Source organism: Salmo salar, chromosome 09, assembly GCF_965601325.2.
Source record: "Salmo salar chromosome 09, fSalSal1, whole genome shotgun sequence".
Taxonomy (NCBI): Eukaryota; Metazoa; Chordata; class Actinopteri; order Salmoniformes; family Salmonidae; genus Salmo; species Salmo salar.
Genome location: NC_138299.1, coordinates 15,776,677 through 15,803,566, shown reverse-complemented (window position 1 = coordinate 15,803,566; position 26,890 = coordinate 15,776,677). Strand labels below are relative to the sequence as shown.

Sequence of the window (26,890 nt, the reverse complement as noted above, 5' to 3'; positions counted from 1 at the left end):
GTGTGTTTGTGTGTGTGCGACTATGTGCTTGTTTAAGTGTGTGAGAGAAGGAGTACATGAGAGTGTCTGTATGTACATACTGTATATTATCAACAGGGCTCTCAGCGGTGAGGATATACTGCCTGATGTAGTGTATTTCAAGGAGAAAATAGACTAAGAAAGAGCACAGGAAGCTGTTTTTAATGTACTGTATGAGAGTCTGAGTGGGTTCAGATCACTTATTACCTTCCTTCCTGTAGGTATGTACGTCCTTTATGCCTTTTATGGCCGTACCTCAGTCCCTCCTCAGTCTTGCTGGACTAACATTTGGGCTAGTGTCGTGTTGTGAAGCGTGGCTGGAATGAAGTAACAGACCCACAAACTCTGGCATGGCTACATTTCTCTCCCTTTGCTTTGGGGAGCCAAGCGCCTCATTTCGATTTGGAGCAGCACCAGGCTCAGGAATCAATTCCCATTGAGCGATTAGGACTAATCATAGCTTGGCTGGGCACCATGAGGAATCATAAAGCTCAACAGGCACACTGTTTTATTTTTTCACGGGAGGGTGTGACGGGAGGGGGGTAAGTGTGTGTGTCTGTGAGCATGTTTGTGTAGCCTTTGTGTACAGGGGTGTGTGTATGCCTGTATGTGTGTTTGGGCGGCGGGGGCTGGTGATCACAGTGCACAGAGTATGATTTGCACTCAAAGGGACTTTTAGTCAATCAATGTTAGCCCGATGGGATCTCAGGCAGCCACACAGTCATATGCAAGCCAGTCAATACTGTCAGTACTGTTAGGGGCCGTGGAGACCAGTATTCTAACACACTTTCAATTGGACACATTAACTCTGCTTGGCTGATTAATCCTGTCTCTACACACGCACGTACCTGCACACACACACTTTTTAAATTGCCCATATTTTGTCCTTCTTAGTTCCTATCTCCCTTTCTCTCTTCAATCTCTCTCCCTCTTCTACTATCTCTGTTCCCATCTCTGTCTCTCTCCCTTTTCTATCTCTCTCTCCCACCCTTCTCTTTTCTATCTCTCTCTCCTCCACTGAGTCTTTCTCAGGCCTTGCCTTGGATCTACAGTGCCTTCGGAAAGTATTCAGACCCCTTGACTTTTTCCACTTTTTTTAACGTTACATCCTTATTCTATAATTGATTAAATAAAACAATTTCCTCAGCAATCTACACACAATACCCCATAATTGTCACAGCTGTCTTCAGAAATGGACCAAAATGCAGCAGAGTTAGTGTTCAGCATCATTTAATTCAAAAAAAGATCAACTGGAACACTACAAAAACAAGAAAATACCGACAGCTAAACAGTACTGACAGCATATCACACTGAACAGAAACAATTACCCACAACCCCAAAGAAAAACACACACTCCTATATAGGACTCCTAATCAAAGGCAACTCAACACACCTGCCTTCAATTGGGAGTCCTAATCACCAACACAACCATTCACACACACAAAAACCCTGCCACATCCTGACCAAAACTAATCCAATTGCTCCCTCTGCTGGTCAGTATGTGACAATAATGACAAAGGGAAAACATTATTATTATTATTTTTTAATTTTAGCAAATGTATTGAAAACAAAAATCAGATACCTTATTTACATAAGTATTCAGACCCTTTGCTATGAGACTCGAAATTGAGCTCAGGTGCATCCTGCTTCCATTGATCATCCTTGAGAGGTTTCTACAACTTGATGTGAGTCCACCTGTGGTAAATTCAATTTATTGGACATGATTTGGAGAGGCACACACCTGTCTACAGTCGTGGCCAAAAGTTTTGAGAATGACACAAATTATACATTTTCACAAAGTCTGCTGCCTCAGTTTGTATGATGGCAATTTGCATATACTCCAGAATGTTATCAAGAGTCATCAGATGAATTGCAATTAATTGCAAAGTCCGTCTTTGCCATGCAAATGAACTGAATCCCCCAAAAACATTTCCAGTGCATTTCAGCCCTGCCACAAAAGGACCAGCTGACATCATGTCAGTGATTCTCTCGTTAACACAGGTGTGAGTGTTGACGAGGACAAGGCTGGAGATCACTCTGTCATGCTGATTGAGTTCGAATAACAGACTGGAAGCTTCAAAAGGAGGGTGGTGCTTGGAATCATTGTTCTTCCTCTGTCAACCATGGTTACCTGCAAGGATTGCTTTGCACAAAAGGGCTTCACAGGCAAGGATATTTCTGCCAGTAAGATTCCACCTAAATCAATCATTTATCGGATCATCAAGAACTTCAAGGAGAGCAGTTAAATTGTTGTGAAGAAGGCTTCAGGGCGCCCAAGAAAGTCCAGCAAGCGCCAGGAGCGTCTCCTAAAGTTGATTCAGCTGCGGGATCAGGGCACCACCAGTACAGAGCTTGCTCAGGAATGGCAGCAGGCAGGGGTGAGTGCATCTGCACGCACAGTGAGGCGAAGACTTTTGGAGGATGGCCTGTGTCAAGAAGGGCAGCAAAGAAGCCACTTCTCTCCAGGAAAAAAACAACAGGGACAGACTGATATTCTGCAAAAGGTACAGGGATTGGACTGCTGAGGACTGGGTAAAGTCATTTTTCTCTGATGAATCCCCTTTCCGATTGTTTGGGGCATCCGGAAAAAAGCTTGTCCGGAGAAGACAAGGTGAGCGCTACCATCAGTCCTGTGTCATGCCAACAGTAAAGCATCCTGAGACCATTCATGTGTGGGGTTGCTTCTCAGCCAAGGGAGTGGGCTCACTCACAATTTTGCCTAAGAACACAGTCATGAATAAAGAATGGTACAAACACATGCTCCGAGAGCAACTTCTCCCAACCATCCAGGAACAGTTTGGTGATGAACAATGCCTTTTCCAGCATGATGGAGCACCTTGCCATAAGGCAAAAGTGATAACTAAGTGGCTCGGGGGAACAAAAAATAATTTTTTTGGGTGCATGGCCAGGAAACTCCCCAGACCTTAATCCCATTGAGAACTTGTGGTCAATCCTCAAGAGGCGGGTGGACAAACAAAAACCCACAAATTCTGACAAACTGCAAGCATTGATTATGCAAGAATGGGCTTCCATCAGTCAGGATGTGGCCCAGAAGTTAATTGATAGCATGCCAGGGCAGATTGCAGAGGTCTTGAAAAAGAAGGGTCAACACCGCAAATATTGACTCTTTACATCAACTTCATGTAATTGTCAATAAAAGCCTTTGACACTTATGAAATGCTTGTAATTATACTCCATAGTAACATCTGACAAAAATATCTTAAGACACTGAAGCAGCAAACTTTGTGGAAATTAATATTTGTGTCATTCTCAAAACTTTTGGCCACGACTGTATATAAGGTCCCACAGTTGACAGTGCATGTCAGGGCAAAAACCAAGCCATAAGGTCAAAGGAATTGTCTGTTGAGCTCCAAGACAGGATTGTGTCCAGGCATAGATCTGGGGAAGGGTACCCAAACATTTATGCAGCATTGAAGGTCCACAAGAACATAGTGGCCTCCATCATTCTTAAATGGAAGAAGTTTGTAACCACCAAGACTCTTCCTAGAGCTGGCCTGTATTCCAAGCGTCACATCTAGAGGAAACCTGGCACCATCCCTACGGTGAAGTATGGTGGTGGCAGCATCATGCTGTGGGGATATTTTTCAGGGGCAGGGACTGGAAGAGTAGTCAGGATGAGGCAAAGATGAATGGAGCAAATTACAGAGAGATCCTTGATGAAAACCTGCTCCAGAGCACTCAGGACATCAGACTGGGGACGAAGGTTCACCTTCCAACAGGACAACGACCTTAAGCACACAGCCAAGACAATGCAGGAGTGCCTTCGGGACAAGTCTCTGAATGTCCTTGTTGCCCAGCCAGAGCCCCGACTTGAACCCGATCGAACATCTCTGGAGAGACCGGAAAATAGTTGTGCAGTGACGCTCCCCATCCAACCTGACAGAGCTTGAGAACATCTGCAGAGAAGAATGGGAGAAACTCCCCCCCCCCCCCAAAAAAAAAAAAACTGTTTTTGCTTTGTCATTATGGGGTATTGTGTGTAGATTGATGAAGGGAAAAAACTATTTCATAAATTTTAGAATAAGTCTGTAACCTAACAAAATGTGGAAAAAGTCAAGGGGTCTGAATACTTTCCGAAGACACTGTATAGCTCTATTGAGCTGATCCCTCACTGTAACTCTGTAGTCAAGCCAACCGGATTTATCTGTTTTGTCTCTATTCCCCAAAGCAGCCCAATCTGATTTTCCCCCCAATACCATGAGCGTGTGCATATGTTGCTATTGAATTAAACTCATCTGAATACAAAGCAGACGGAGAAACAGTTTGATGAGAAGGACGGAGGCGGGTGTCTCACCCAGGACTGTCTGAGATATATGGGCCTGTAAAGCTCCCCTCCCTGGCAGTCCTCCGTGTATTTACATATTCAGTCCCTACCAGGATGCCAAGCCGCCGCAGAGCTCAAGGTCAAATGCACATAACTTATTTTCTTTAATAAGAGCGGCTGGCTGTTGCCATAAAGGGGAAGAGGATCTTTCTCTCTCTCTTTTATGAATTAATTAATACTATTGGGAGGGCTACTTTTATAAATCTGGGGGTGGTGAATATATTGACTTCAGATTGGAGCTGTTTTTATGGAATAAATGAATGACAGACAGAGAGGAGAGAAAGAAAGAGAGCGACAGGTAAGAGAAGGACAGACAGTGCTGCTTCCTACACTGAAAGTGTGTGTGTGTGTGTGTGTGTGTGTGTGTGTGTGTGTGTGTGTGTGTGTGTGTGTGTGTGTGTGTGTGTGTGTGTGTGTGTGTGTGTGTGTGTGTGTGTGTGACTCCCAGCACCTTGGGAGGGCAGTAAAAACTGTCCCCCATGGTCCCTGGATTTACAACTTCCATAAACTCCTCTTCTCTGTTCCCTTTCTTCCTCTCTCTCCCCCTGTCCCGCTCTCCCCTCACAAGATATGCAAATTACTGAGTTGGATGAAATCCTGAGGAAGACTGTAACTTTGTCCCTCCCTCCGCCTCCTTCCGTCCCTTTATCTCTCCCCCACACACAGCACAGTGGAGGCTTCATGTTGTGTTGCTCCACACTGATGAATGACTCAGAGGAGATGGGCCAGTCTCATTTATCACCACTAGAACTAATGACATCAGTCTATAGCAGACACAGGCAGCTCTTATCATGCACTGTGTATGTGTCACACGCAGTAAATACTACATAGTGCTCATTTGACTACATACCATGGTAATAAACTTTCGTAATAAACTGCCGCCATTGGATGTGTGTGCGCGTTGTACTGTGGTTGTGTAGAAGAGCGTTTACCTTTTTTTTTCTCGCACTGATGTGTGTGTCATGTGAACTAACTCTCTCCCCTCGCTCTCTTTCTCGCTGTCTCTCTCTCTCTCTCTCTCTGCTGCAGTGTCCTGTGGGAGCCCATGGGAGATGGGAAGCGTGTGATCTCTCTGGCTGATAACCACGCTCTGCTCTGGGACTTGACGGAGAGCTCTACCCAGGCCACGGTGAGACACACACACACACCACCATACGTCTCCCCATACCCCATGCTCATTATTTGATAACCACGATATCAGACCGGTCTTATCTTGCCCTCCCTTCCCAACAACGGTGTTATAAGAACTGTCTAGGGGTGTACTCTGCTTGCCTCACCAAGATCACATGATTCCTTACTGAAACACACTGTATCTGGGCTAGCTTTAGTGTCCAGAGCAGTGGCTCCTGTGGGTGTTCTTGTGGACTTTCAGAGCTGGTTCACTGATGCCCCAATTCTCTTCTGCTGTTTAGCCACCTAAAATAGTTAACACGTGTCAAGTAAACCGTTTGCTGTTTTAACGACCCCCATGCAAGCTAGATATACATTGAGTATACCACATATTAGGAACACCTTCCTAATATTGAGCTGCACCCTCCCCCTCCACCTACTACCATACCCTTGCCCGTTCAGCGTCTGAATGGCACACATACACAATCCATGTCTCTGCGGTTCAAACTTATAAAAGACACACCCTCGTCCACTCACCCTCGCCTTTTGCCCTTGGGGGAATCCCCGTCACCATCTTGGAGGGCGGTCCAAATGATTAGCCAAGCAAGGGAAGTTTGTAACGTAAGCCCCTCGGCCAACGTTTTTAGTCGAGTTTGCGAGTGTACAATTATGTTCACTTCGGGACCAGAAACACCCCATAATTCAATTCGTGACGATTGTACAGCCGCTAAGAAAAGTCTGTGAAAACTTAAAAACAACATCAATGGAGAAGTTAACATACAAGTGTAGGTAAAAACGAATGCAAATCAGTTAGAAATTGTGCTACTAATGCACATGACGGCACAAACACGTCTTGTAAATATGTTTTTGTTTGGTTATCTTCTGGAAATTGTAGAAATAAAATATTTTCCTTTTTCAAAACGTTCCAGCTAGGCAGGCTAACGTTAGTTAGCTAATTCATTTGCTAGCTATCATACAGTAGGTATATATTAGTAATTATCTATTTAATATAAGTAGACATGCAATCATAATTGACTGTAGCGCATATAAAGTGCCCACAAGCTACCAGTGGCTGAAAACACAATCATCGCGGGATGAACGAGTGACAAATTTCCAGCCAAGGGCGGTCCATTTAAAAATAATTCCTTCCTCTCTCGCCCCCTTGCCCTGCAAGTGTACACTCGTCAGACGTCATGATACGTCATCAGAAGTGTCCACTTAATTTGAGGGCTGAGGGGATAGGGTGTGTCGGTTTAAGTGTTTGGACCGCAGCCTCATTTGTCTCAATCCTTCTCTGACCTGTCTCCTACCCTTCATCTACACTGATTGATGTGGATTTAACAAGTGAGGGATCATCGCTTTCACCTGGCTTCACCTGGTCAGTCTATGTCATGGAAAGAGCATGTTTTGTAAACTCTGTGTATGTTGAACTTTGCCCATTTCAAAGTTGAATGGCCGAAGTACTCACTGTTGTCACAGTTGGTCTAGTCAGGACTAGTTTGTGGCCATACTGTTTAGTAGAAACTCTCTCCTCTGACAGTGCTGTTCCCTCCCCACTAATGCAGTGAGGTGAGGAGGAGGCGTCCCTGTCTCCTCCTTGTTATTTACTGTTTTGTTCCTCTGATTCTCCACTCCACTGCCTCTGCAATTAAAACGTCCATAGTTCTATAGTGGAGATGAAGTGTGTGTGTGTGTGTGTGTGTGTGTGTGTGTGTGTGTGTGTGTGTGTGTGTGTGTGTGTGTGTGTGTGTGTGTGTGTGTGTGTGTGTGTGTGTGTGTGTACTTTGTAGTGTGTAGGCTGGTCAGTTAGTTCCATTAGCAGCTAGCTGCCTGGGCATACTTTAGCAGGGAGGTGCTTCATGAATAATGGGCCTAAGTCATTAGTAATTAATGTGCTCATACAGAGATCTGCACAGGGCCAGCCAGGCCACAGGCCCAACAGGACACAACCAAGGACTTGATATTGGTGTGTGTGCGCGTGTGGATGTGTGTGTCATAATGTAAACCTGTGAAGAATCGCCTTGTCCAGAGGTTGCAATCAGACATGCACACTCACAGAGGGACACAGACGAACACTCACACACACATTCTCTCCTGCTCTATGTGTGTGGCGGCGTCCCCAGAAGAAGGCACTCTGTGTGTCGTCGTCCCCTCGTGTAGTGACATTGATGTCAGGCTGGGCTGCAGAGCAGCAGAGCAGGGAGCTATTGAGTGACACAGCCTACCCTGGGCATGGCAGCCATTAAAAATGGAGCGAGGGCACAGGGGTGAAAGAGAGAGAGAGAGAAGAGTAGAGCAGGGTCAGAGGAAAAAGAGAGGGTGAGGGAATGAGAGAGAAGTAGATGGCGAGAGATGAAGTGAGAGAACTAGGGTAGAGCGAGAGGGAGGGAGCCTGCCAGCCTAGACAGATTCTTCCAGTGCTGTTGAGAATGCTAATCTTCTCCACTCTATCCCTTTACACCCCCCCCCCCCCCCCTCCCTCCATCCTTACCCACATCCCCTCCCTCTATCAGAGGCTCTCAGGCTGATGTGTTCATCACAGGCCTGTCTGTCTGTCCAGCTGCTGCATGGATTTGTCTGTATTGAGTGTAGGGTAGATTAAAGCTGTGTGTATGTGTGTGTGTGTGTGATCAATTAGAAACACTGCTGCTACTGAGTGAACATCTTCATCGGCTCACGGTATGTTCACACACCTTGTCCACCATGGCCGTTCACTCACACACAATTCACGCTCTCTCTAAATGCGTGACTGTTTGGCAGATAGCGTTGTTTTATTGGACAGCGATTGCGAAAGGTAGCTGTCCTGTGTTTTATATGCTTTGTCATTAGGCCTGCTAATGTGTTTAGCGCTAACAAAGCTGGGAGCTAGACAGGGCATGAGGTTGTGGCTGAGCCAATGTGCCACGCGCTAGACAGGAGAGATTATACTGGAAGACAGCCGCCCTCTCTTTCTCTCCTATCCCTTACCCTATCTCATCCCCCTCCTTCACTTCTCTTCTCCCCCTCTCCATTATCCTCTCCTCCCTATCTCCTCAAAATAATGAAACTAGTGTGTGTGTGTGTGTGTGTGTGTGTGTGTGTGTGTGTGTGTGTGTGTGTGTGTGTGTGTGTGTGTGTGTGTGTGTGTGTGTGTGTGTGTGTGTGTGTGTGTGTGTGTGTGTGTGTGTGTGTGTGTGTGTGTGTGTGTGTGTGTGTCTGTGGAGAGAGACGAGAGAGAGTAATTATCTAAGTAATGATAACAGGTTGGGTTTTAGAGATGCATATGTATGAAATGATTGTATCTCTGTTGATTATGTCAGTACAGACTCAGAGGGTCCTTACTGGTCAAACTGGTGATCCATGAGTAACAGTATATAGATATTCACAATGGCAACAAGGTCCTTCAGGAGTCATTGAACCTGTCATTGACTTTGCTGTCTGAGGGAGGGTGAGGTCAGCTTCACGCTAGGGAAGGCCTGTCCATACAGGTCCGTCAATGCATTAACTCTTACCCTTATCTTAGCCTCCCTCGCCATACCCAATGATTGACAGTTGTATGATCAGGTGTATTGCCACTCCAGATCTCCAGCAGTGCCACCCTAGAGGGTAAAGGTCAACTGAAGTTCACCTCTGGGAAGTGGAGTCCGCATCACAACTGTACCCAGCTGGCCACAGCCAACGACACAGCCATCAGAGGCTGGGACCTCCGCACCATGAGGTAAGACTGACATACTAACCATATTGTATTAACCATATACTAACCATATGTTAACCATATACTAACCATATACTAACCATACGTTAACCATATAGTATTAACCATATACTAACCATATACTAACCATACGTTAACCATATAGTATTAACCATATACTAACCATATACTAACCATATGTTATCCATATGTTAACCATATGTTATCCACATGTTAACCATATACTAACCATATTTTAACCATATAGTATTAGCCATATACTAACCATATATTAACCATATGTTATCCATATGTTAACCATATGTTATCCACATGTTAACCATATACTAACCATATTTTAACCATATAGTATTAGCCATATACTAACCATATATTAACCATATGTTAACCATATACTAACAATATGTTAACCATATACTAACCATATGTTAACCATATACTAACCATATGTTAACAATATACTAACTATATATTAACATATACTAACCATATACTAACATATATTAACCATATACTAACCATATGTTAACCATATACTGGTTCCAAGATGGCGTATAAGTCAGACATCGTTGTTCTTCGTCTTGTATATGTCCCATGTATGTATCTTTTTATATATATTTTTTCTTTGCATATCTCTTATACTTTTCTAAACCTCAACTTCAAAATACTCTCCTGCAACCCGCCTCACCCAACGTGGTGTGGATCTGTCTCTTCTAAAGTATTCTTATCCACCTCCGAACCGGTATTCCCCAATAGAAGCTAGCCAGCTAACTAGCTATTAGTCAGCTAACCACTGCTAGCGGTCATCAGCTAACCTTTAGCTCGGAAAGCTCTCGCCAGTGTGTACAATGCGATTCATATCTGGCTAGCCCCAGATTCCTACCGCAAGCTCTGAACCTTTTCACCTGGATCACCACAGCTAGCTAGCTGCAATCCGAGTGACTATTCCTGGTTTAACGTCACGTCCCTGTCCCGACGCTAGCACCAATTAGCCTGGAGCTAGCCCATGCTAGGCCCATATCCCGGCTAGCAGAAGAAGCCCAACAGCCACTCCTGGGCTATAATACCCTTTTTGCCAATTGGCCCGGACCCCCTTCTACTGCCGGTACGGGGCACGGAACCCCGCCGATCCTCCACGACTGGACTACCGACGAAATCTGCTCGAGGGGGTACTCAAACTGGCTCCGCTGCATTGCTAGCCGCGGCCCACTAACGTTAGCTGTCTAGATCACATCGGACTGTTAGCTTAAGAGGCCCATCGGACAAATTCTTCGGCCACTATACCTATTTTGCCAATTGGCTTGGTTTACCACACGGAGCCCTGCTGATCTGTCTGCTGACATATTCAGCACGAGGAGGCCACAACAGACTTTCTTCTGTCGCAACGTCCTTCTAAGGCCCTTCTGCTAGCTGCTAGCCCCGGCCCTCTAGCTGCCTGAAGCCACTCACTGGACTCCCATGATTACTCGGCTACGCATGCCTCTTCCTAATGTCAATATGCCTTGTCCATTGCTGTTTTGGTTAGTATTTATTGCCTTATTTCACTGTAGAGCCTCGAGCCCTGCTCAATACGCCTTAGTGAACACTTTAATTCCACATCCAACACAGTCGGTGACATCACCTGGTTAAAATGGTATTCCTAGAGACAATATCTCTTTCATCGTCACTCTATGCACAGGTTTACCCCCACTGTATTCACATCCTACCATACCTTTGTCTGTACATTATGCCTTGAATCTATTCTACCGCACTCAGAAATGTGTTCCTTTTACTCTCTGTTCTGAACGTACTAGGCGACCAGTTCTTTTAGCCTTTAGCCGTACCCTGTGGAGGTTAACCCAGGCACTGCAGTGCCTAGCTCCACTCCTATTCCCCAGGCGCTCCCATTTGTTGCCTTCTGTAACCGTAATAGCCTTGGTTTCATGCATGTTAACATTAGAAGCCTCCTCCCTATTTTTGTTTTATTCACTGCCCTAGCACAATCTGCCAACCCGGATGTCCTAGCTGTGTCTGAATCCTGGCTCAGGAAGACTACCAAAACCCTGAAATTTCCATCCCTAACTATAACATTTTCTGACAAGATAGAACTGCCAAAGGGGGTGGAGTTGCAATCTACTGCAGAGATAGTAAAACAGAACTCTGCAGGCTATCCAGGTGTGTACCCAAACAATTCGAGCTTCTACTTTAAAAAAATCCATCTTTCCAGAAACAAGTCTCTCACCGTTAACGCTTGCTTATAGGCCACCCTCTGCCCCCAGCTGTGCCCTGGACACCATATGTGAACTGATTGCCCCCCATCTATCTTCAGAGCTCGTGCTGCTAGGTGACCTAAACTGGGACATGCTTAACACCCCGGCCATCCTACAATCTAAGCTTGATGCCCTCAATCTCACACAAATTATCAATGAACCCACCAGGTACAACCCCAAATCCGTAAACACGGGCACCCTCATAGATATCATCCTAACCAACTTGCCCTCCAAATATACCTCTACTGTTTTCAACCAAGATCTCAGCGATCACTGCCTCATTGCCTGCATCCGTAATGGGTCCGCGGTCAAACGACCACCCCTCATCACTGTCAAACGCTCCCTAAAACACTTCAGCGAGCAGGCCTTTCTAATCCACCTGGCCCGGGTATCCTGGAAGGATATTGACCTCATCCCGTCAGTAGAGGATGCCTGGTCATTCTTTAAAAGTGCCTTCCTCACCATCTTAAATAAGCATGCCCCTTTCAAAAATTGTAGAACCAGGAACAGATATAGCCCTTGGTTCTCTCCAGACCTGACTGCCCTTGACCAGCACAAAAACATCCTGTGGCGTTCTGCATTAGCATCGAATAGCCCCCGTGATATGCAACTTTTCAGGGAAGATAGGAACCAATATACGCAGGCAGTTAGGAAAGCTAAGGCTAGCTTTTTCAAGCAGAAATTTGCGTCCTGTAGCACAAACTCAAAAAAATTCTGGGACACTGTAAAATCCATGGAGAATAGCTGCCCACTGCACTGAGGCTATGAAACACTGTCACCACCGATAAATCCACTATAATTGAGAATTTTAATAAGCATTTTTCTACGGCTGGCCAGGCTTTCCACCTGGCTACCCCTACCCTCTTCAACAGCCCTGCACTCCCCACAGCAACTCGCCCAAGCCTCCCCGATTTCTCCTTCACCCAAATCCAGATCGCTGGACTCCTACAAATCAGCCGGGCTAGACAATCTGGATCCTCTCTTTCTAAAATGATCTGCCGAAATTGTTGCAACCCCTATCACTAGCCTGTTCAACCTCTCTTTCGTATCGTCTGAGATTCCCAAAGATTAGAAAGCTGCAGCGGTCATCCCCCTCTTCAAAGGGGGAGACACTCTAGACCCAAACTGCTACAGACCTATATCTATCCTACCCTGCCTTTCTAAGGTCTTTGAAAGCCAAGTTAACAAACAGATTACCGACCATTTCGAATCTCACCGTACCTTCTCCGCTATGCAATCTGGTTTTAGAGCTGGTCATGGGTGCACCTCAGCCACGCTCAAGGTCCTAAATGATAAGAGACTTTACTGTGCAGCCGTATTCATCGAAATGGCCAAGGCTTTCGACTCTGTCAATCACCACATTCTTATTGGCAGACTCAACAGCCTTGGTTTTTCAAATGATTGCCTCGCCTGGTTTACCAACTACTTCTCAGATAGAGTTCAGTGTGTCAAATCGGAGGGCCTGTTGTCCGGACCTCTGGCAGTCTCTATGGGGGTGCCACAGGGTTCAATTCTCAGGCCGACTCTCTTTTCTGTATACATTAATGATGTCGCTCTTGCAGCTGGTGGTTCTCTGATCCACCTCTACGCAGGCGACACCATTCTGTTTACTTCTGGCCCTTCGTTGGACACTGTGTTAACTACCCTCCAGACGAGCTTCAATGCCATACAACTCTCCTTCCGTGGCCTCCAACTGCTCTTAAATGCAAGTAAAACTAAATGCATGCTCTTCAACCGATCACTGCCCGCACCTGCTCGCCGGTCCAGCATCACTACTCTGGACGGCTCTGACTTAGAATATGTGGACAGCTACAAATACCTAGGTTTCTGATTAGACTGTAAACTCTCTTTCCAGACTCACATTAAGCATCTCCAATCCAAAATTAAATCTAGACTCGGCTTCCTATTTCGGATCGGGGCGGCAACGTAGCCTCGTGGTTAGAGCGTTGAACTAGTAACCAAAAGGTTGCAAGATCGAATCCCCGAGCTGACAAGGTACAAATCTGTCGTTCTGCCCCTGAACAAGGCAGTTAACCCACTGTTCCTAGGCCGTCATTGAAAATAAGAATTTGTTCTTAACTGACTTGCCTAGTTAAATAAAGGTAAAATATATATATATATTTTTTATAAAATAGCCTCCAACACTCTACTCAACAAATTGTATGCAGTCTATCACAGTGCCATCCATTTTGTCACCAAAGCCCCATATACTACCCACCACTGCAACCTGTACGCTCTCGTTGGCTGGCCCTCGCTTCACTCTCGTCGCCAAACCCACTGGCTCCAGGTCATCTACAAGTCTCTGCTAGGTAAAGCCCCGCCTTATCTCAGCTCACTGGTCACCATAGCAGCACCCACTCGTAGCACGCACTCCAGCACAGAATATCTCACTGGTCACCCCCAAAGCCAATTCATCCTTTGGCCGCCTTTCCTCCCAGTTCTCTGCTGTCAATGACTGGAACGAACTGCAAAAATCTCTGAAGCTGGAGACTCATATCTGCCTCACTAGCTTTAAGCACCAGCTGTCAGAGCAGATCACAGATCACTGCACCTCATAGCCAATCTGTAAACAGCCCATCCAACTACCTCATCCCCATACTGTATTTCTTTATTTATCTTGCTCCTTTGCACCCCAGTATCTCTACTTGCACATTCATCTTCTGCACATCTACCATTCCAGTGTTTAATTGCTATATTGTAATTACTTCACCACCATGGCCTATTTATTGCCGTAACTCCCTTATCCTACCTCATTTGCACTCACTGTATATAGACTGCGATGCTTTATCTTGGCCAGGTCACAGTTTTAAATGAGAACTTGTTCTCAACTAGCCTACCTGGTTAAATAAAGGTGAAATAAATAAATAAAAAATATACTAACCATATATTATTCAGCCACTATGTTCTACAAAAGTACTTCTTTATAGTCCAGTAGTACTGAACTATTTCGTATAGTAACTCTAATTTGTAGTCATTAGTATTAGAAACCAAAGGGTTCTAGTATTAAATGTGGTCCTTACCAGGTAACTTCCCCAATAAAAGAAACACTTGAGTAAATGAGGGGTACGAAGTATATAGAAAGCAGGTGCTTCACACAGGTGTGGTTCCTTAGTTAATTAAGCAATTTTTTATTTATTTATTTATTTCACCTTTATTTAACCAGGTAGGCAAGTTGAGAACAAGTTCTCATTTACAACTGCGACCTGGCCAAGATAAAGCAAAGCAGTTCGCACATATAACAACACAGAGTTACACATGGAGTAAAAGAAACATACAGTCAAAAATAAGTCTATATACAATGTGAGCAAATGAGGTGAGATTACATTACATTAACGTAATTTAGGCTTATCCAGAGCGACTTACAAATTGGTGCATTCACCTTATGATATCCAGTGGAACAACCACTTTACAATAGTACATCTATATCTTTTTTTTTTTGGGGGGGGGGGGGGTTAGAAGGATTACTTTATCCTATCCCAGGTATTCCTTAAAGAGGTGGGGTTTCAGGTGTCTCCGGAAGGTGGTGATTGACTCCGCTGTCCTGGCGTCGTGAGGGAGCTTGTTCCACCATTGGGGTGCCAGAGCAGCAAACAGTTTTGACTGGGCTGAGCGGGGAACTGTGCTTCCTTAGAGGTAGGAGGGCCAGCAGGCCAGAGGTGTATGAACGCAGTGCCCTTGTTTGGGTGTAGGGCCTGAACAGAGCCTGAAGGTACGGAGGTGCCATTTCCCTCACAGCTCCGTAGGCAAGCACCATGGTCTTGTAGCAGATGCGAGATAAGGGAGGTAAAGGCAATAAATAGGCCATGGGGGCGAAGTAAATACAATATAGCAATTAAAACACTGGAATGGTAGATTTGACAGTAGATGAGTGTGCAAAGTAGAAATACTGGGGTGCTTAGGGTCATGCTGGGCAGTCCATTATTTTTGGCTAACATGGCTGTGCCCCCATAGGATGACAATGCCTCTATCCACAGGACACGGCTGGTCACTGAATGGTTTGATGAGCATGAAAACGATATGCCATGGCCATCTCAGTCACCAGATTTCAACCTAATTTAACACTTATGGGAGATTCTGAAATGTTGCCTGAGATAGCGGTTTCCACCACCAACAAAACACCAAATTGTGGAATTTCTCGTGGAAGAATGGTGTCGCATCCTTCCAATAGAGTTCCAGACACTTGTAGAATTCATGCCAAGGTGCATCGAAGTTGTTCTGGCTCGTTCGGACCACAACGCCCTACTAAGACACTATGTTGGTGTTTACTTTATTTGAGCAATTACCTGTATAATGACTGATGAACAGCGTGTCTTTTACAGTAGACAATCTGTACTGCCTGCCGGCTCAGCCCTGAGGTGTGAGGCTGTGGCAAGTGCGGTGGGGAAAGAGAGAGATGGAGAGAGAGAGAGGAGGAGACGGAGAGAGAGATATAGAGGGAGAGAGATATTGAGTTGAGGTCAGGCTGTGTGTGGGCACTGCTAAAGGAATAATAATCACCTCTCTCTCGACCGTTCCTATAAAGACAGAGTGCTGGAGAGAGAGAGAGAGAGAGGTGGAACAAGAATGAGGGAGAGAGAAAGTATAGAGGGATGGAGAGAAAATATTAGAAAAATACAGGAGAGACATGATAATAGCCAAGAAAATAAACTATGTATTTCATGCAAATGTAAAAACCGTTGCAGTACTGTAGTATTATCCTCATTATCCCGCATTTGATTCTTTCTTTTTAGTCACATTCCAGCTAGTTCTTATTCCTTACCAGTATACCTTCTTAAAAGTAGTGTGATTCACCCTTCAGGGGCTTTGAGGGTACACAGGGGCCTTTAGGAAGCCAAGGACACAGGGCTGAGTCAGTGTCTGTGTGAGTAGCGCTTAGTGTGTGCGCGTGAGCAGAGTCTCTGAGCAGGCAGAGTGTGTTGGATTTGAGCTAGGTACGTGCATGTGTGTGCGTGGGTGTGTGTATTACAGGGTTTGTGAGACTGTGTGTGTGTGTTTGTGTTAGTGTCCAGTTGGTGCGGCAGCTGTGTGATGGCAGTCTGTGAACACGGTCCAGTGGCTCCTCAGTTGGTGTCTTCTCTGGCTCGTCACACTGTGTGCCAGCCCAAACCGGCCTGCCCGCTCTGCCCCGCTAAGGGACTCTAGAGGAGAACACTCTCCCCAGCAAACCAAAATTGGTTCTGTGAAAGTTCCCAGAACATTCGTTAGGTTGCAGAAATTGTTCTCATGACACAAAAACTGTCCAGTCGTGGTGATGATTATAGAATGTTTGTATAAAACATTTACCTGATGTTACAAGAACGTTCTCAGAACACATTTCATATGTTATTTAAAGGTTCCCAGAATGTTTCATTTGGTTGTGGGAACAGTCTGGTGCAAACATTGTGGCAGCATCACAAAATATACACTATATATACAAAAGTATGTGGAAACCCCTTCCAATTAGTGGATTCGGCTATTTCAGCCACAGCCGTTGCTGACAGGTGTATAAAATCGAGCACACCGCCATGCAATCTCCATAGACAAACATTGGCAGTAGAATGGCCTTACTGAAGAGCTCAGTGACTTTAAACGTGGCATAGAATGCCACCTGTGGTGGCTAATTTCTGTATTACCAAATGAGGAGAAACAAACTTCACACACCAGTCAGTTATACTTAAACTACATCTTTAATAAAATAAGAGCTTTGCAATAGCACTGACTTTCAATGATGCACCATTTCTAATGAACCATTGAAAGTGATAAAACAATGGCTACTGAGATCTTTTATAGCAAAGATCCACCCCCCTAGTCGACATAACAAACCACAGATATTAGGAACATTTCACAAAGGGACTTTATAATTGAGAAAGGAGTGTACCTTAGTCAGATAGCATTCGCTATAAATTATCGTTCTGTTTGGTCCCTAAGACGAGGTTCTAATATCATTCCTGGTACTTCATAGCACAAAAACACCAACTCATCCAATGGCATAAATCAATTGTCAACTCTAGATACTCCCATCTCAAGTAAAACCCCTTCTCAACCCCACTCCTGGACAAGCTCACTGAGGGAAGTGAGCCTCTAGGTCATACACTAGCCCAGGATAAATGCAACATCGGAGAGGACATACAATGGTTCCAGACACTGCCATACACCTCCCCCAAATGCCAAAGGAGGGAGTGACTTGCGCACAGACATTGTGGAGACAAGTAATTGGTTCCCCATTAATCACTCCATCCCTTCACATGGTTTAACAGATACATTCACATATGAAGACAATGTTCCATCCTGTCCTCTTCCCTTTCTGAAACTCTGCATAGCACCAGGGATATGTGAAAGACAAGCCTGACCTCTCCCCTCTCTGGGCCCCAAGTGACTGAGCCCCTGCTGAGGGAATAAATGCAACTGCCAACACCAGAGTCCAAAGAAATACATTCTAATGGACAAGTATATCACATAAGCATATTATGCAGATAAGACATCTTAATTACTTATGTTACCCAACTAATTCTGATTCATCCACCACACACCTTACCAACAAGTCAGTTCGTCAAATTTCTGTCCTGCTAGAGCTGCCCAGGTCAACTGTAAGTGCTGTCTTTGTGAAGTGGAAAGTTCTAGGAGCAACAACAACTAATCTGTGAAGTGGTAGGCCACACAAGCTCACAGAACGGGACCGCCGAGTGCAGAAGCGCGTAGCACATAAAAATTGTCTGTCCTCGGCTGCAACACTCACTACCGAGTTCCAAACTGCCTCTGGAAGCAACGTCAGCACAATAACTGTTCGTCGGGAGCTTCATGAAATGGGTTTCCATGGCCGAGCAGCCGCACACAAGCCTAACATCACCATGCGCAATGACAAGCGTCAGCTGGAGGAATGTAAAGCTTGCCGCCATTGGACTCTGGAGCAGTGGAAATGCGTTCTCTGAAGTGATGAATCACGCTTCACCATCTGGCAGTCCGATGGATGAATCTGGGTTTGGCGGATGCCAGAAGAACGCTACCTGCCCGAATGCATAGTGCCAACTGTAAAGTTTGGTGGAGGAGGAGTAATGGTCTGGGGATGTATTCCATGGTTCGGTCTAGACTCCTTAGTTCCAGTGAAGGGAAATCTTAATGGTACAGCATACACTGACATTCTGGACGATTATGTGCTTCCAACTTTGTGGCAACAGTTTGGGGAAAGCCCTTTCCTGTTTCAGTATGACAATGCCCCCATGCACAAAGCGAGGTCCATACAGAAATTGTTTGTTGAGATCGGTGTGGAAGAACTTGACTCGCCTGCACAGAGCCCTGACCTCAACCCCAACAAACACCTTTGGGATGAATTGGAACACCGACTGCGAGCCAGGCCTTATCGCCCAACATCAGTGCCTGACCTCACTAATGCGCTTGAGGCTGAATGGAAGCAAGTCCCTTCAGCAATGTTCCAACATCTAGTGGAAAGCCTTCCCATAAGAGTGGAGGCTCTTATAGCAGCAAAGGGGGGACCAACTCCATTTTAATACCCATGATTTTGGAATGGGATGTTCGACAAGCAGGTGTCCACATACTTTTGGTCTTGTGGTGTATGTTCCCAAAACAGAAAGTTCTCCGGATGATTCTACAATCGTACCTTTAGGGTGCAAAAAACATTCACCTGATGTTACAAGAATGCTGCCAGAACATATTTAATCAATTCTTTAAGTGTTCCCGGAATGTTTCATTAGGTTATGGAAACATTCTGGTGGGAACATTGTTAGGTTAAACAGCACATTCTCTTAATGTTGTAAGAATGACGTAATTTTACGTCAGAACATGTTATATTTAATTTGCAGTCCTCAGAACATGTTATATTTAAGTTTTACCTAATATTTCCACAACATTCTCAGTGTGCAAATGTGTAGTTCCTTAAAGCAGATTGGAATACATTTCTCTCCAGGTGTACAGTAATGGCAATTCGCATTTGAGAACTTTATTGTAGGTGATATAGAGAGACATGGCATTTCAATTTCATTCACAGGACATTTGAACATACAAACACAACCATATTTTTTACACTTTGTATGTTGACAGGCTGCACATGTGGGGTTTGAACTTGCAGTGTTTGGTTCCCTAGCCAGATCATTAACCCTCTGTGCCATCAGGGGATAGCTGTGGCTGTGTGTTATGTTTTGTTGTTGTCAAATATGTTTAATCAGGACACAGAACAGTTATTAAAATGTTCCCATCCTCTTCATATGCTGTGTATCTTGAAATTGAGAAATGGTAAAAAAAAGAATACACTAGAATACAAGTTATTTAAAGGAAGCTATATCCAACTAAAATCACATGATGAAGAAAGAAAATCATAAAAGTGCACAGCGTTTGAAGAGGATGGGAACATTTTAATGACTCAGAAATTGAGTTCTGTATCCTGATTGACCATATTTAACTGAGGAAAACATATACAAGGCCACGCAGAGGGTTAATTATCTGGCTGCAGTTCCAGACATTGCAGGTTCAGTCCCACATATTCTCAAACTGTATTTCAAAACTGAAGTTGAAGCTCAGATATACTCTACTAAAAGCGAGGTTGTCTTTATTTCGTCCATTTCGTTCAGAATTGCAGAATTTAGAGCAACTGTAAAAATTAAAAGACGCTTGATATGGTCTTATTTTTCATGATCTGAAAAGAAGGTGATCCTAGACCAGCACTCATAGTCTTCGGTACCTTATAAATATGGGCCCCAGAAGTATGCAGCATATACATGTATATTGCGTGAACATCAATGGAGTATTATGTTAAAACTAAAACAAATACGCTATGAACGTCATAGAAACTGACTTATTTCTATCTTACAGCATGAAGGGCATGTCCTGTGTAACCTAACTTAAACATTGTATGAATATCATCACAGCTGAGCATATTTAGTGTGTTTTGGGAACTTATATCTTGTGATGTTCCCACACTGTTCCCACAACCTAATGAAATGTTCTGGGAACCTTTTAAACGACTCACAGGCTGTTTTGTCAACGTTCTTGCAATATCAAATAAATGTTTTGTGCACCCTGATACAAACATCTGAATGTCAGCACAACTGGACAGTCTTTGCATTTTGAGAACATATCTCTTGTCATGTCCCCACAATGTTACCACAACACAATGAAACATCACGGGAACCTTTTAAAGATCAGACAAAATGTGTTCTTGGAACGTTCTTGGAACGCCAGGTAAATGTTTTTTGCACCCTAAAATAAACATTGTAGAATCAAATCAAATTGTATTGGGTACATACACATATTTAGCAGATGTTATTGCTGGTGTAGCAAAATGCTTGTGTTCCTAGCTCCGACAGTGCAGTAGTATCTGACAGTGCAGTAGTATCTAAAACGTTTCACAACAATGCACACAACTCTAAAAGTAAAAGAATGGAATTAAGAAATGTATAAATATTAGATTGAGCAATGTCGGAGTGGCATTGACTAAAATACAGTAGAATAGAATACAGTATATACATATGAGATGAGTAAAGCAGTATGTAAACATTATTTAAACATTATTAGTGACTAGTGTTCATTATTAAAGTGGCCAGTGATTCCAAGTACAGTATATAGGGATATATAGCAGTGTGTGTGTGTGTGTGTGTGTATATATATATGTATATATATATATATATATATACATTTACATTTAAGTCATTTAGCAGACGCTCTTATCCAGAGCGACTTACAAATTGGTGCATTCACCTTATGATATCCAGTGGAACAACCACTTTACAATAGTGCATCTAAATCTTTTAAGGGGGGGGTATTCCTTAAAGAGGTGGGGTTTCAGGTGTCTCCGGAAGGTGGTGATTGACTCCGCTGTCCTGGCGTCGTGAGGGAGCATGTTCCACCATTGGGGTGCCAGAGCAGCGAACAGTTTTGACTGGGCTGAGCGGGAACTGTGCTTCCTCAGAGGTAGGGGGGCCAGCAGGCCAGAGGTGGATGAACGCAGTGCCCTTGTTTGGGTGTAGGGCCTGATCAGAGCCTGAAGGTATGGAGGTGCCGTTCCCTTCACAGCTCCGTAGGCAATCACCATGGTCTTGTAGCGGATGCGAGCTTCAACTGGAAGCCAGTGGAGAGAGCGGAGGAGCAGGGGTGACGTGAGAGAACTTGGGAAGGTTGAACATCAGACGGGCTGCGGCGTTCTGGATGAGTTGTAGGGGTTTAATGGCACAGGCAGGGAGCCCAGCCAACAGCGAGTTGCAGTAATCCAGACCGGAGATGACAAGTGCCTGGATTAGGACCTGTGCCGCTTCCTGTGTGAGGCAGGGTCGTACTCTGCGAATGTTGTAGAGCATGAACCTACAGGATCGGGTCACCGCCTTGATGTTAGTGGAGAACGACAGGGTGTTGTCCAGGATCACGCCAAGGTTCTTAGCACTCTGGGAGGAGGGGACAAGGGAGTTGTCAACCGTGATGGCGAGATCATGGAACGGGCAGTCCTTCCCCGGGAGGAAGAGCAGCTCCGTCTTGCCGAGGTTCAGCTTGAGCTGGTGATCCGTCATCCACACTGATATGTCTGCCAGACATGCAGAGATGCGATTCGCCGCCTGGTTATCAGAAGGGGGAAAGGAGAAGATTAATTGTGTGTCGTCTGCATAGCAATGATAGGAGAGACCATGTGAGGATATGACAGAGCCAAGTGACTTGGTGTATAGCGAGAATAGGAGAGGGCCTAGAACAGAGCCCTGGGGGACTCCAGTGGTGAGAGCGCATGGTGCGGAGACAGATTCTCGCCACGCCACCTGGTAGGAGCGACCTGTCAGGTAGGACGCAATCCAAGCGTGGGCCGCGCCGGAGATGCCCAACTCGTAGAGGGTGGAGAGGAGGATCTGATGGTTCACAGTATCAAAGGCAGCAGATAGGTCTAGAAGGATGAGAGCAGAGGAGAGAGAGTTAGCTTTAGCAGTGCGGAGAGCCTCCGTGACACAGAGAAGAGCAGTCTCAGTTGAATGCCCAGTCTTGAAACCTGACTGATTAGGATCAAGAAGGTCATTCTGAGAGAGATAGCAGGAGAGCTGGCCAAAGACGGCACGTTCAAGAGTTTTGGAGAGAAAAGAAAGAAGGGATACTGGTCTGTAGTTGTTGACATCGGAGGGATTGAGTGTAGGTTTTTTCAGAAGGGGTGCAACTCTCGCTCTCTTGAAGACGGAAGGGACGTAGCCAGCGGTCAAGGATGAGTTGATGAGCGAGGTGAGGAAGGGGAGAAGGTCTCCGGAAATGGTCTGGAGAAGAGAGGAGGGGATAGGGTCAAGTGGGCAGGTTGTTGGGCGGCCGGCCGTCACAAGACGCGAGATTTCATCTGGAGAGAGAGGGGAGAAAGAGGTCAAAGCACAGGGTAGGGCAGTGTGAGCAGGACCAGCGATGTCGTTTGACTTAGCAAACGAGGATCGGATATCGTCAACCTTCTTTTCAAAATGGTTGACGAAGTCATCCGCAGAGAGGGAGGAGGGGGGGGAGGGGGAGGAGGATTCAGGAGGGAGGAGAAGGTAGCAAAGAGCTTCCTAGGGTTAGAGGCAGATACTTGGAATTTAGAGTGGTAGAAAGTGGCTTTAGGAGCAGAGACAGAAGAGGAGAATGTAGAGAGGAGGGAGTGAAAGGATGCCAGGTCCGCAGGGAGGCGAGTTTTCCTCCATTTCCGCTCGGCTGCCCGGAGCCCTGTTCTGTGAGCTCGTAGTGAGTCGTCGAGCCACGGAGCAGGAGGGGAGGACCGAGCCGGCCTGGAGGATAGGGGACAGAGAAAATCAAAGGATGCAGAGAGGGAGGAGAGGAGGGTTGAGGAGACAGAATCAGGAGATAGGTTGGAGAAGGTTTGAGCAGAGGGAAGAGATGATAGGATGGAAGAGGAGAGAGTAGCGGGAGAGAGAGAGTGAAGGTTGGGACGGCGCAATACCATCCGAGTAGGGGCAGAGTGAGAAGTGTTGGATGAGAGCAAGAGGGAAAAGGATACAAGGTAGTGGTCGGAGATTTGGAGGGGAGTTGCAATGAGATTAGTGGAAGAACAGCATCTAGTAAAAATGAGGTCAAGCGTATTGCCTGCCTTGTGAGTAGGGGGGGAAGGTGAGAGGGTGAGGTCAAAAGAGGAGAGGAGTGGAAAGAAGGAGGCAGAGAGGAATGAGTCAAAGGTAGACGTGGGGAGGTTAAAGTCACCCAGAACTGTGAGAGGTGAGCCATCCTCAGGAAAGGAACTTATCAAGGCGTCAAGCTCATTGATGAACTCTCCAAGGGAACCTGGAGGGCGATAAATGATAAGGATGTTAAGCTTGAAAGGGCTGGTAACTGTGACAGCATGGAATTCAAATGAGGAGATAGACAGATGGGTCAGGGGAGAAAGAGAGAATGTCCACTTGGGAGAGATGAGGATTCCAGTGCCACCACCCCGTTGGCTCGATGCTCTAGGGGTATGCGAGAACACGTGGGCAGACGAAGAGAGAGCAGTAGGAGTAGCAGTGTTATCTGTGGTACTCCATGTTTCTGTCAGCGCCAGGAAGTCTAGGGACTGGAGGGTAGCATAGGCTGAGATGAACTCAGCCTTGTTGGCTGCAGATCGGCAGTTCCAGAGGCTGCCGGAGACCTGGAATTTCACGTGGGTTGTGCGCGCTGGGACCACCAGGTTAGAGTGGCAGCAGCCACGCGGTGTGAAGCGTTTACATTTTACATTTTACATTTTACATTTTAGTCATTTAGCAGACGCTCTTATCCAGAGCGACTTACAGTAGTGAATGCATACATTTCATACAATTTCATACATTTTTTTTTGCTGGCCCCCCGTGGGAATCGAACCCACAACCCTGGCGTTGCAAACACCATGCTCTACCAACTGAGCTACAGGGAAGGCTACAGCGTTTGTATGGCCTGTGCAGAGAGGAGAGAACAGGGATAGACAGACACATAGTTGACAAGCTACAGAAGTGTTGTTTCTTGTATTATTGTCTCTTGTGTCTTTAGAGAACTGTTTCACTTTGATATCCTTTTTCTTCTGTCCTGATTTTCTCTTTATTTTCTTCTGTTAACTAGATATTCTTTGTTGTTCTTCGTTAGCTAGCTAGCTTCTTCCAAAAGAGTCCCTAGCAACTGCTTAGCAACTGGTTAACAATTCAGCTAGCTAAGATAACTACAATTTTATGAAAAATAGTTATTTTTCAAAAGCCTATCTTCTTTGTTTGTTGTATATATTGTATATATAGATATATATATATACACACACAGCACCTTAGATGCTGCTATATATATATATATATATATTTATTTATTTATTTATATAGCAGTATCTAAGGTGCAGGGTTACGTAACTGGGTGGAAGCCAGCTAGTGATGGCTATTTATCATTCTGATGGCCTTGAGATAGAAGCTGTTTTTCAGTCTCTCGGTCCTGGCTTTGATGCACCTGTACTGACTTCGCCTTCTGGATGATAGCGGGGTGAACAGGCCGTGGCTCAGGTGGTTGATGTCCTTGATGATCGGGTGCTGTAGGTGTCCTGGAGGGCAGGTAGTTTGCCCCCAGTGATGCGGTGGGCAGACCGCACCACCCTCTGGAGAACCCTGCGGTTGTGGGTGGTGCAGTTGCCGTATCAGATGGTGATACAGCCCGACAGGATGCTCTCAATTGTGCATCTGTAAAAGTTTGTAAGGGTTTTAGTGGCCAAGCCAAATTTCTTCAGCCTCCTGAGGTTGAAGAGGTGCTGTTGAATCATCTGAACAGTTTTGGTGTTTTGGGAGCATATCTTTTGTGATGTTTCCACTAGACTGTTCCCATAACCTAATGAAACATTCTGGGAACCTTTTAAAGAACAGATGTGTTATAGGAACGTTCTTGCAACATCAGGCAAATGTTTTATACAACCATACACACTTTTGGGGAATGTTCTGTGGTGGTTGTTGCACAACATTCTTGAATGTTAGGAGAACATTACAAGGTATTTCATCGATAACATTGTTGATAAATAGATTTGATGGGATGTTATCATCCTAATGTTAGATAAAACCCGAACTGGAACTTCATTGGAAACGTAGCTAATGTTTGTGGAATGTTCCCGGTTTGCTGGGTCTACTGCTCCCTCCAGCAGCCTTAAAGACACAGTATACACAGGAGACACAGGAGATGTAGTTACACAGGCACGTTGTGTGTGTGTGTGTGTGTGTGTGTGTCACGTGTGACATGTGCGGGTGTTGTGCTCCTCTGTGTATTTTGTGTGTTCTGCTCTGTGCGCTGCTCTTGCTAACGGGTACACTGGAGGGTGTGTGTGTGTGTGTGTGTGTGTGTGTGTGTGTGTGTGTGTGTGTGTGTGTGTGTGTGTGTGTGTGTGTTCTGCTCTGTTGCTGGCTGGGGCTGTCACTTGGGATGTTCTCTCAGTTCATCACTCCTAAACCCTATTTGGACGGTTTGCTATTCAAACGGTTATTACAGTGACCGCGGTCATTTGGCTGGCCAATAACCGTCATCCATAACTCCATGACCGTCACGTCCCTAATTTGGACCCACAATCCGCAGTGAGAGGGCAGCGCACCCACACCGTCAGATGTGCGATAGCTGCCGGGCCTGCCTCCTCAGCATGCACCGCAGGATGCATACAGAAACGCAGTGCAGTACTGCAGTCAAACTGGCCTCTCTAGCTTCCTGTACAGTACAGTAGCATACACTGTGTGTCTCTGCATGCCTTAGTGAGTGTGTATAGTATGTTTACATTCAGTTTAATATTGTTGTGTATAACTTGTTTACCAACCACACTATCCTCTACTTGGTCTTTAAAGCTGAAATGTTTTGAATGAAGTGTTTTATCTCCAGTATCCAGGCGTGTGTTGGAGAGTAGGTAGAGTAGAGACTAGCAGTAGTGTGATTGCTAGTGCTATTTGCTCCATCACACTGTGGGTTGAGAGGAGACTCACAGCAGGGACTGAAACGGTCACACTGGCGTCAGATAACAGTGGGAAACAGGACAGGTCAGGACAGGACAGCCATCTCACCCAGATAGAAATATAGACACTACAGCGCACTGGTACTGCTCACATCTAAAACAAAATGATTTACCCTTTTTCGTATGATTTAGGCTACCGTATTTCCTTCAGCCCTCGGCAGTTGGATATTAACAATTTATCAAAGGTGTTGTCGACTGTGAGTGACGCGTTTGTTAAGCCTATTTGACATTAACCTCCTGAACTTTGTCTGTCAAATCAATCATCCATGACCTTTTCATCTGATGCTGCCCCCAGGAAGGCTAGGATGGTGCAACGTTCACAATATTACTGGAGCACCTCAGCCGTGCTTGGATGCTATGGGAAATAATCTACCTCTCTACTAAATAGACTATGGACTTATTTAGAATTGGCAAAGCTCTCGTTCTTACTATTTGTCCTATATTAACACAGTAACATGAGTAAAAACTTTGTTGCTCTGAGACTTTTAAGCCTCAGGCATTGCTTTATATTAATGTCCGTAAAGATATATCTCAATCAACCCACACTATTGATGTGATGATCCCTTACTTTTATG

The 26,890-nt window shown here is 45.3% G+C and overlaps 1 protein-coding gene across 2 annotated transcripts in view; it reads left to right on the top strand.

The window, feature by feature from the left end:
- The window catches only part of eipr1 (EARP complex and GARP complex interacting protein 1), a 79,051-nt gene that overhangs the window by 29,073 nt on the left and 23,088 nt on the right, over window positions 1-26,890 (top strand). For both annotated transcript variants that reach the window (XM_014210324.1, XM_045723415.2), the window contains 2 exons: window positions 5,393-5,492; window positions 9,034-9,170. In XM_014210324.1, coding sequence (XP_014065799.1) covers window positions 5,393-5,492; window positions 9,034-9,170 — 237 coding nt within the window. The remainder of the gene's footprint in view (window positions 1-5,392; window positions 5,493-9,033; window positions 9,171-26,890) is intronic.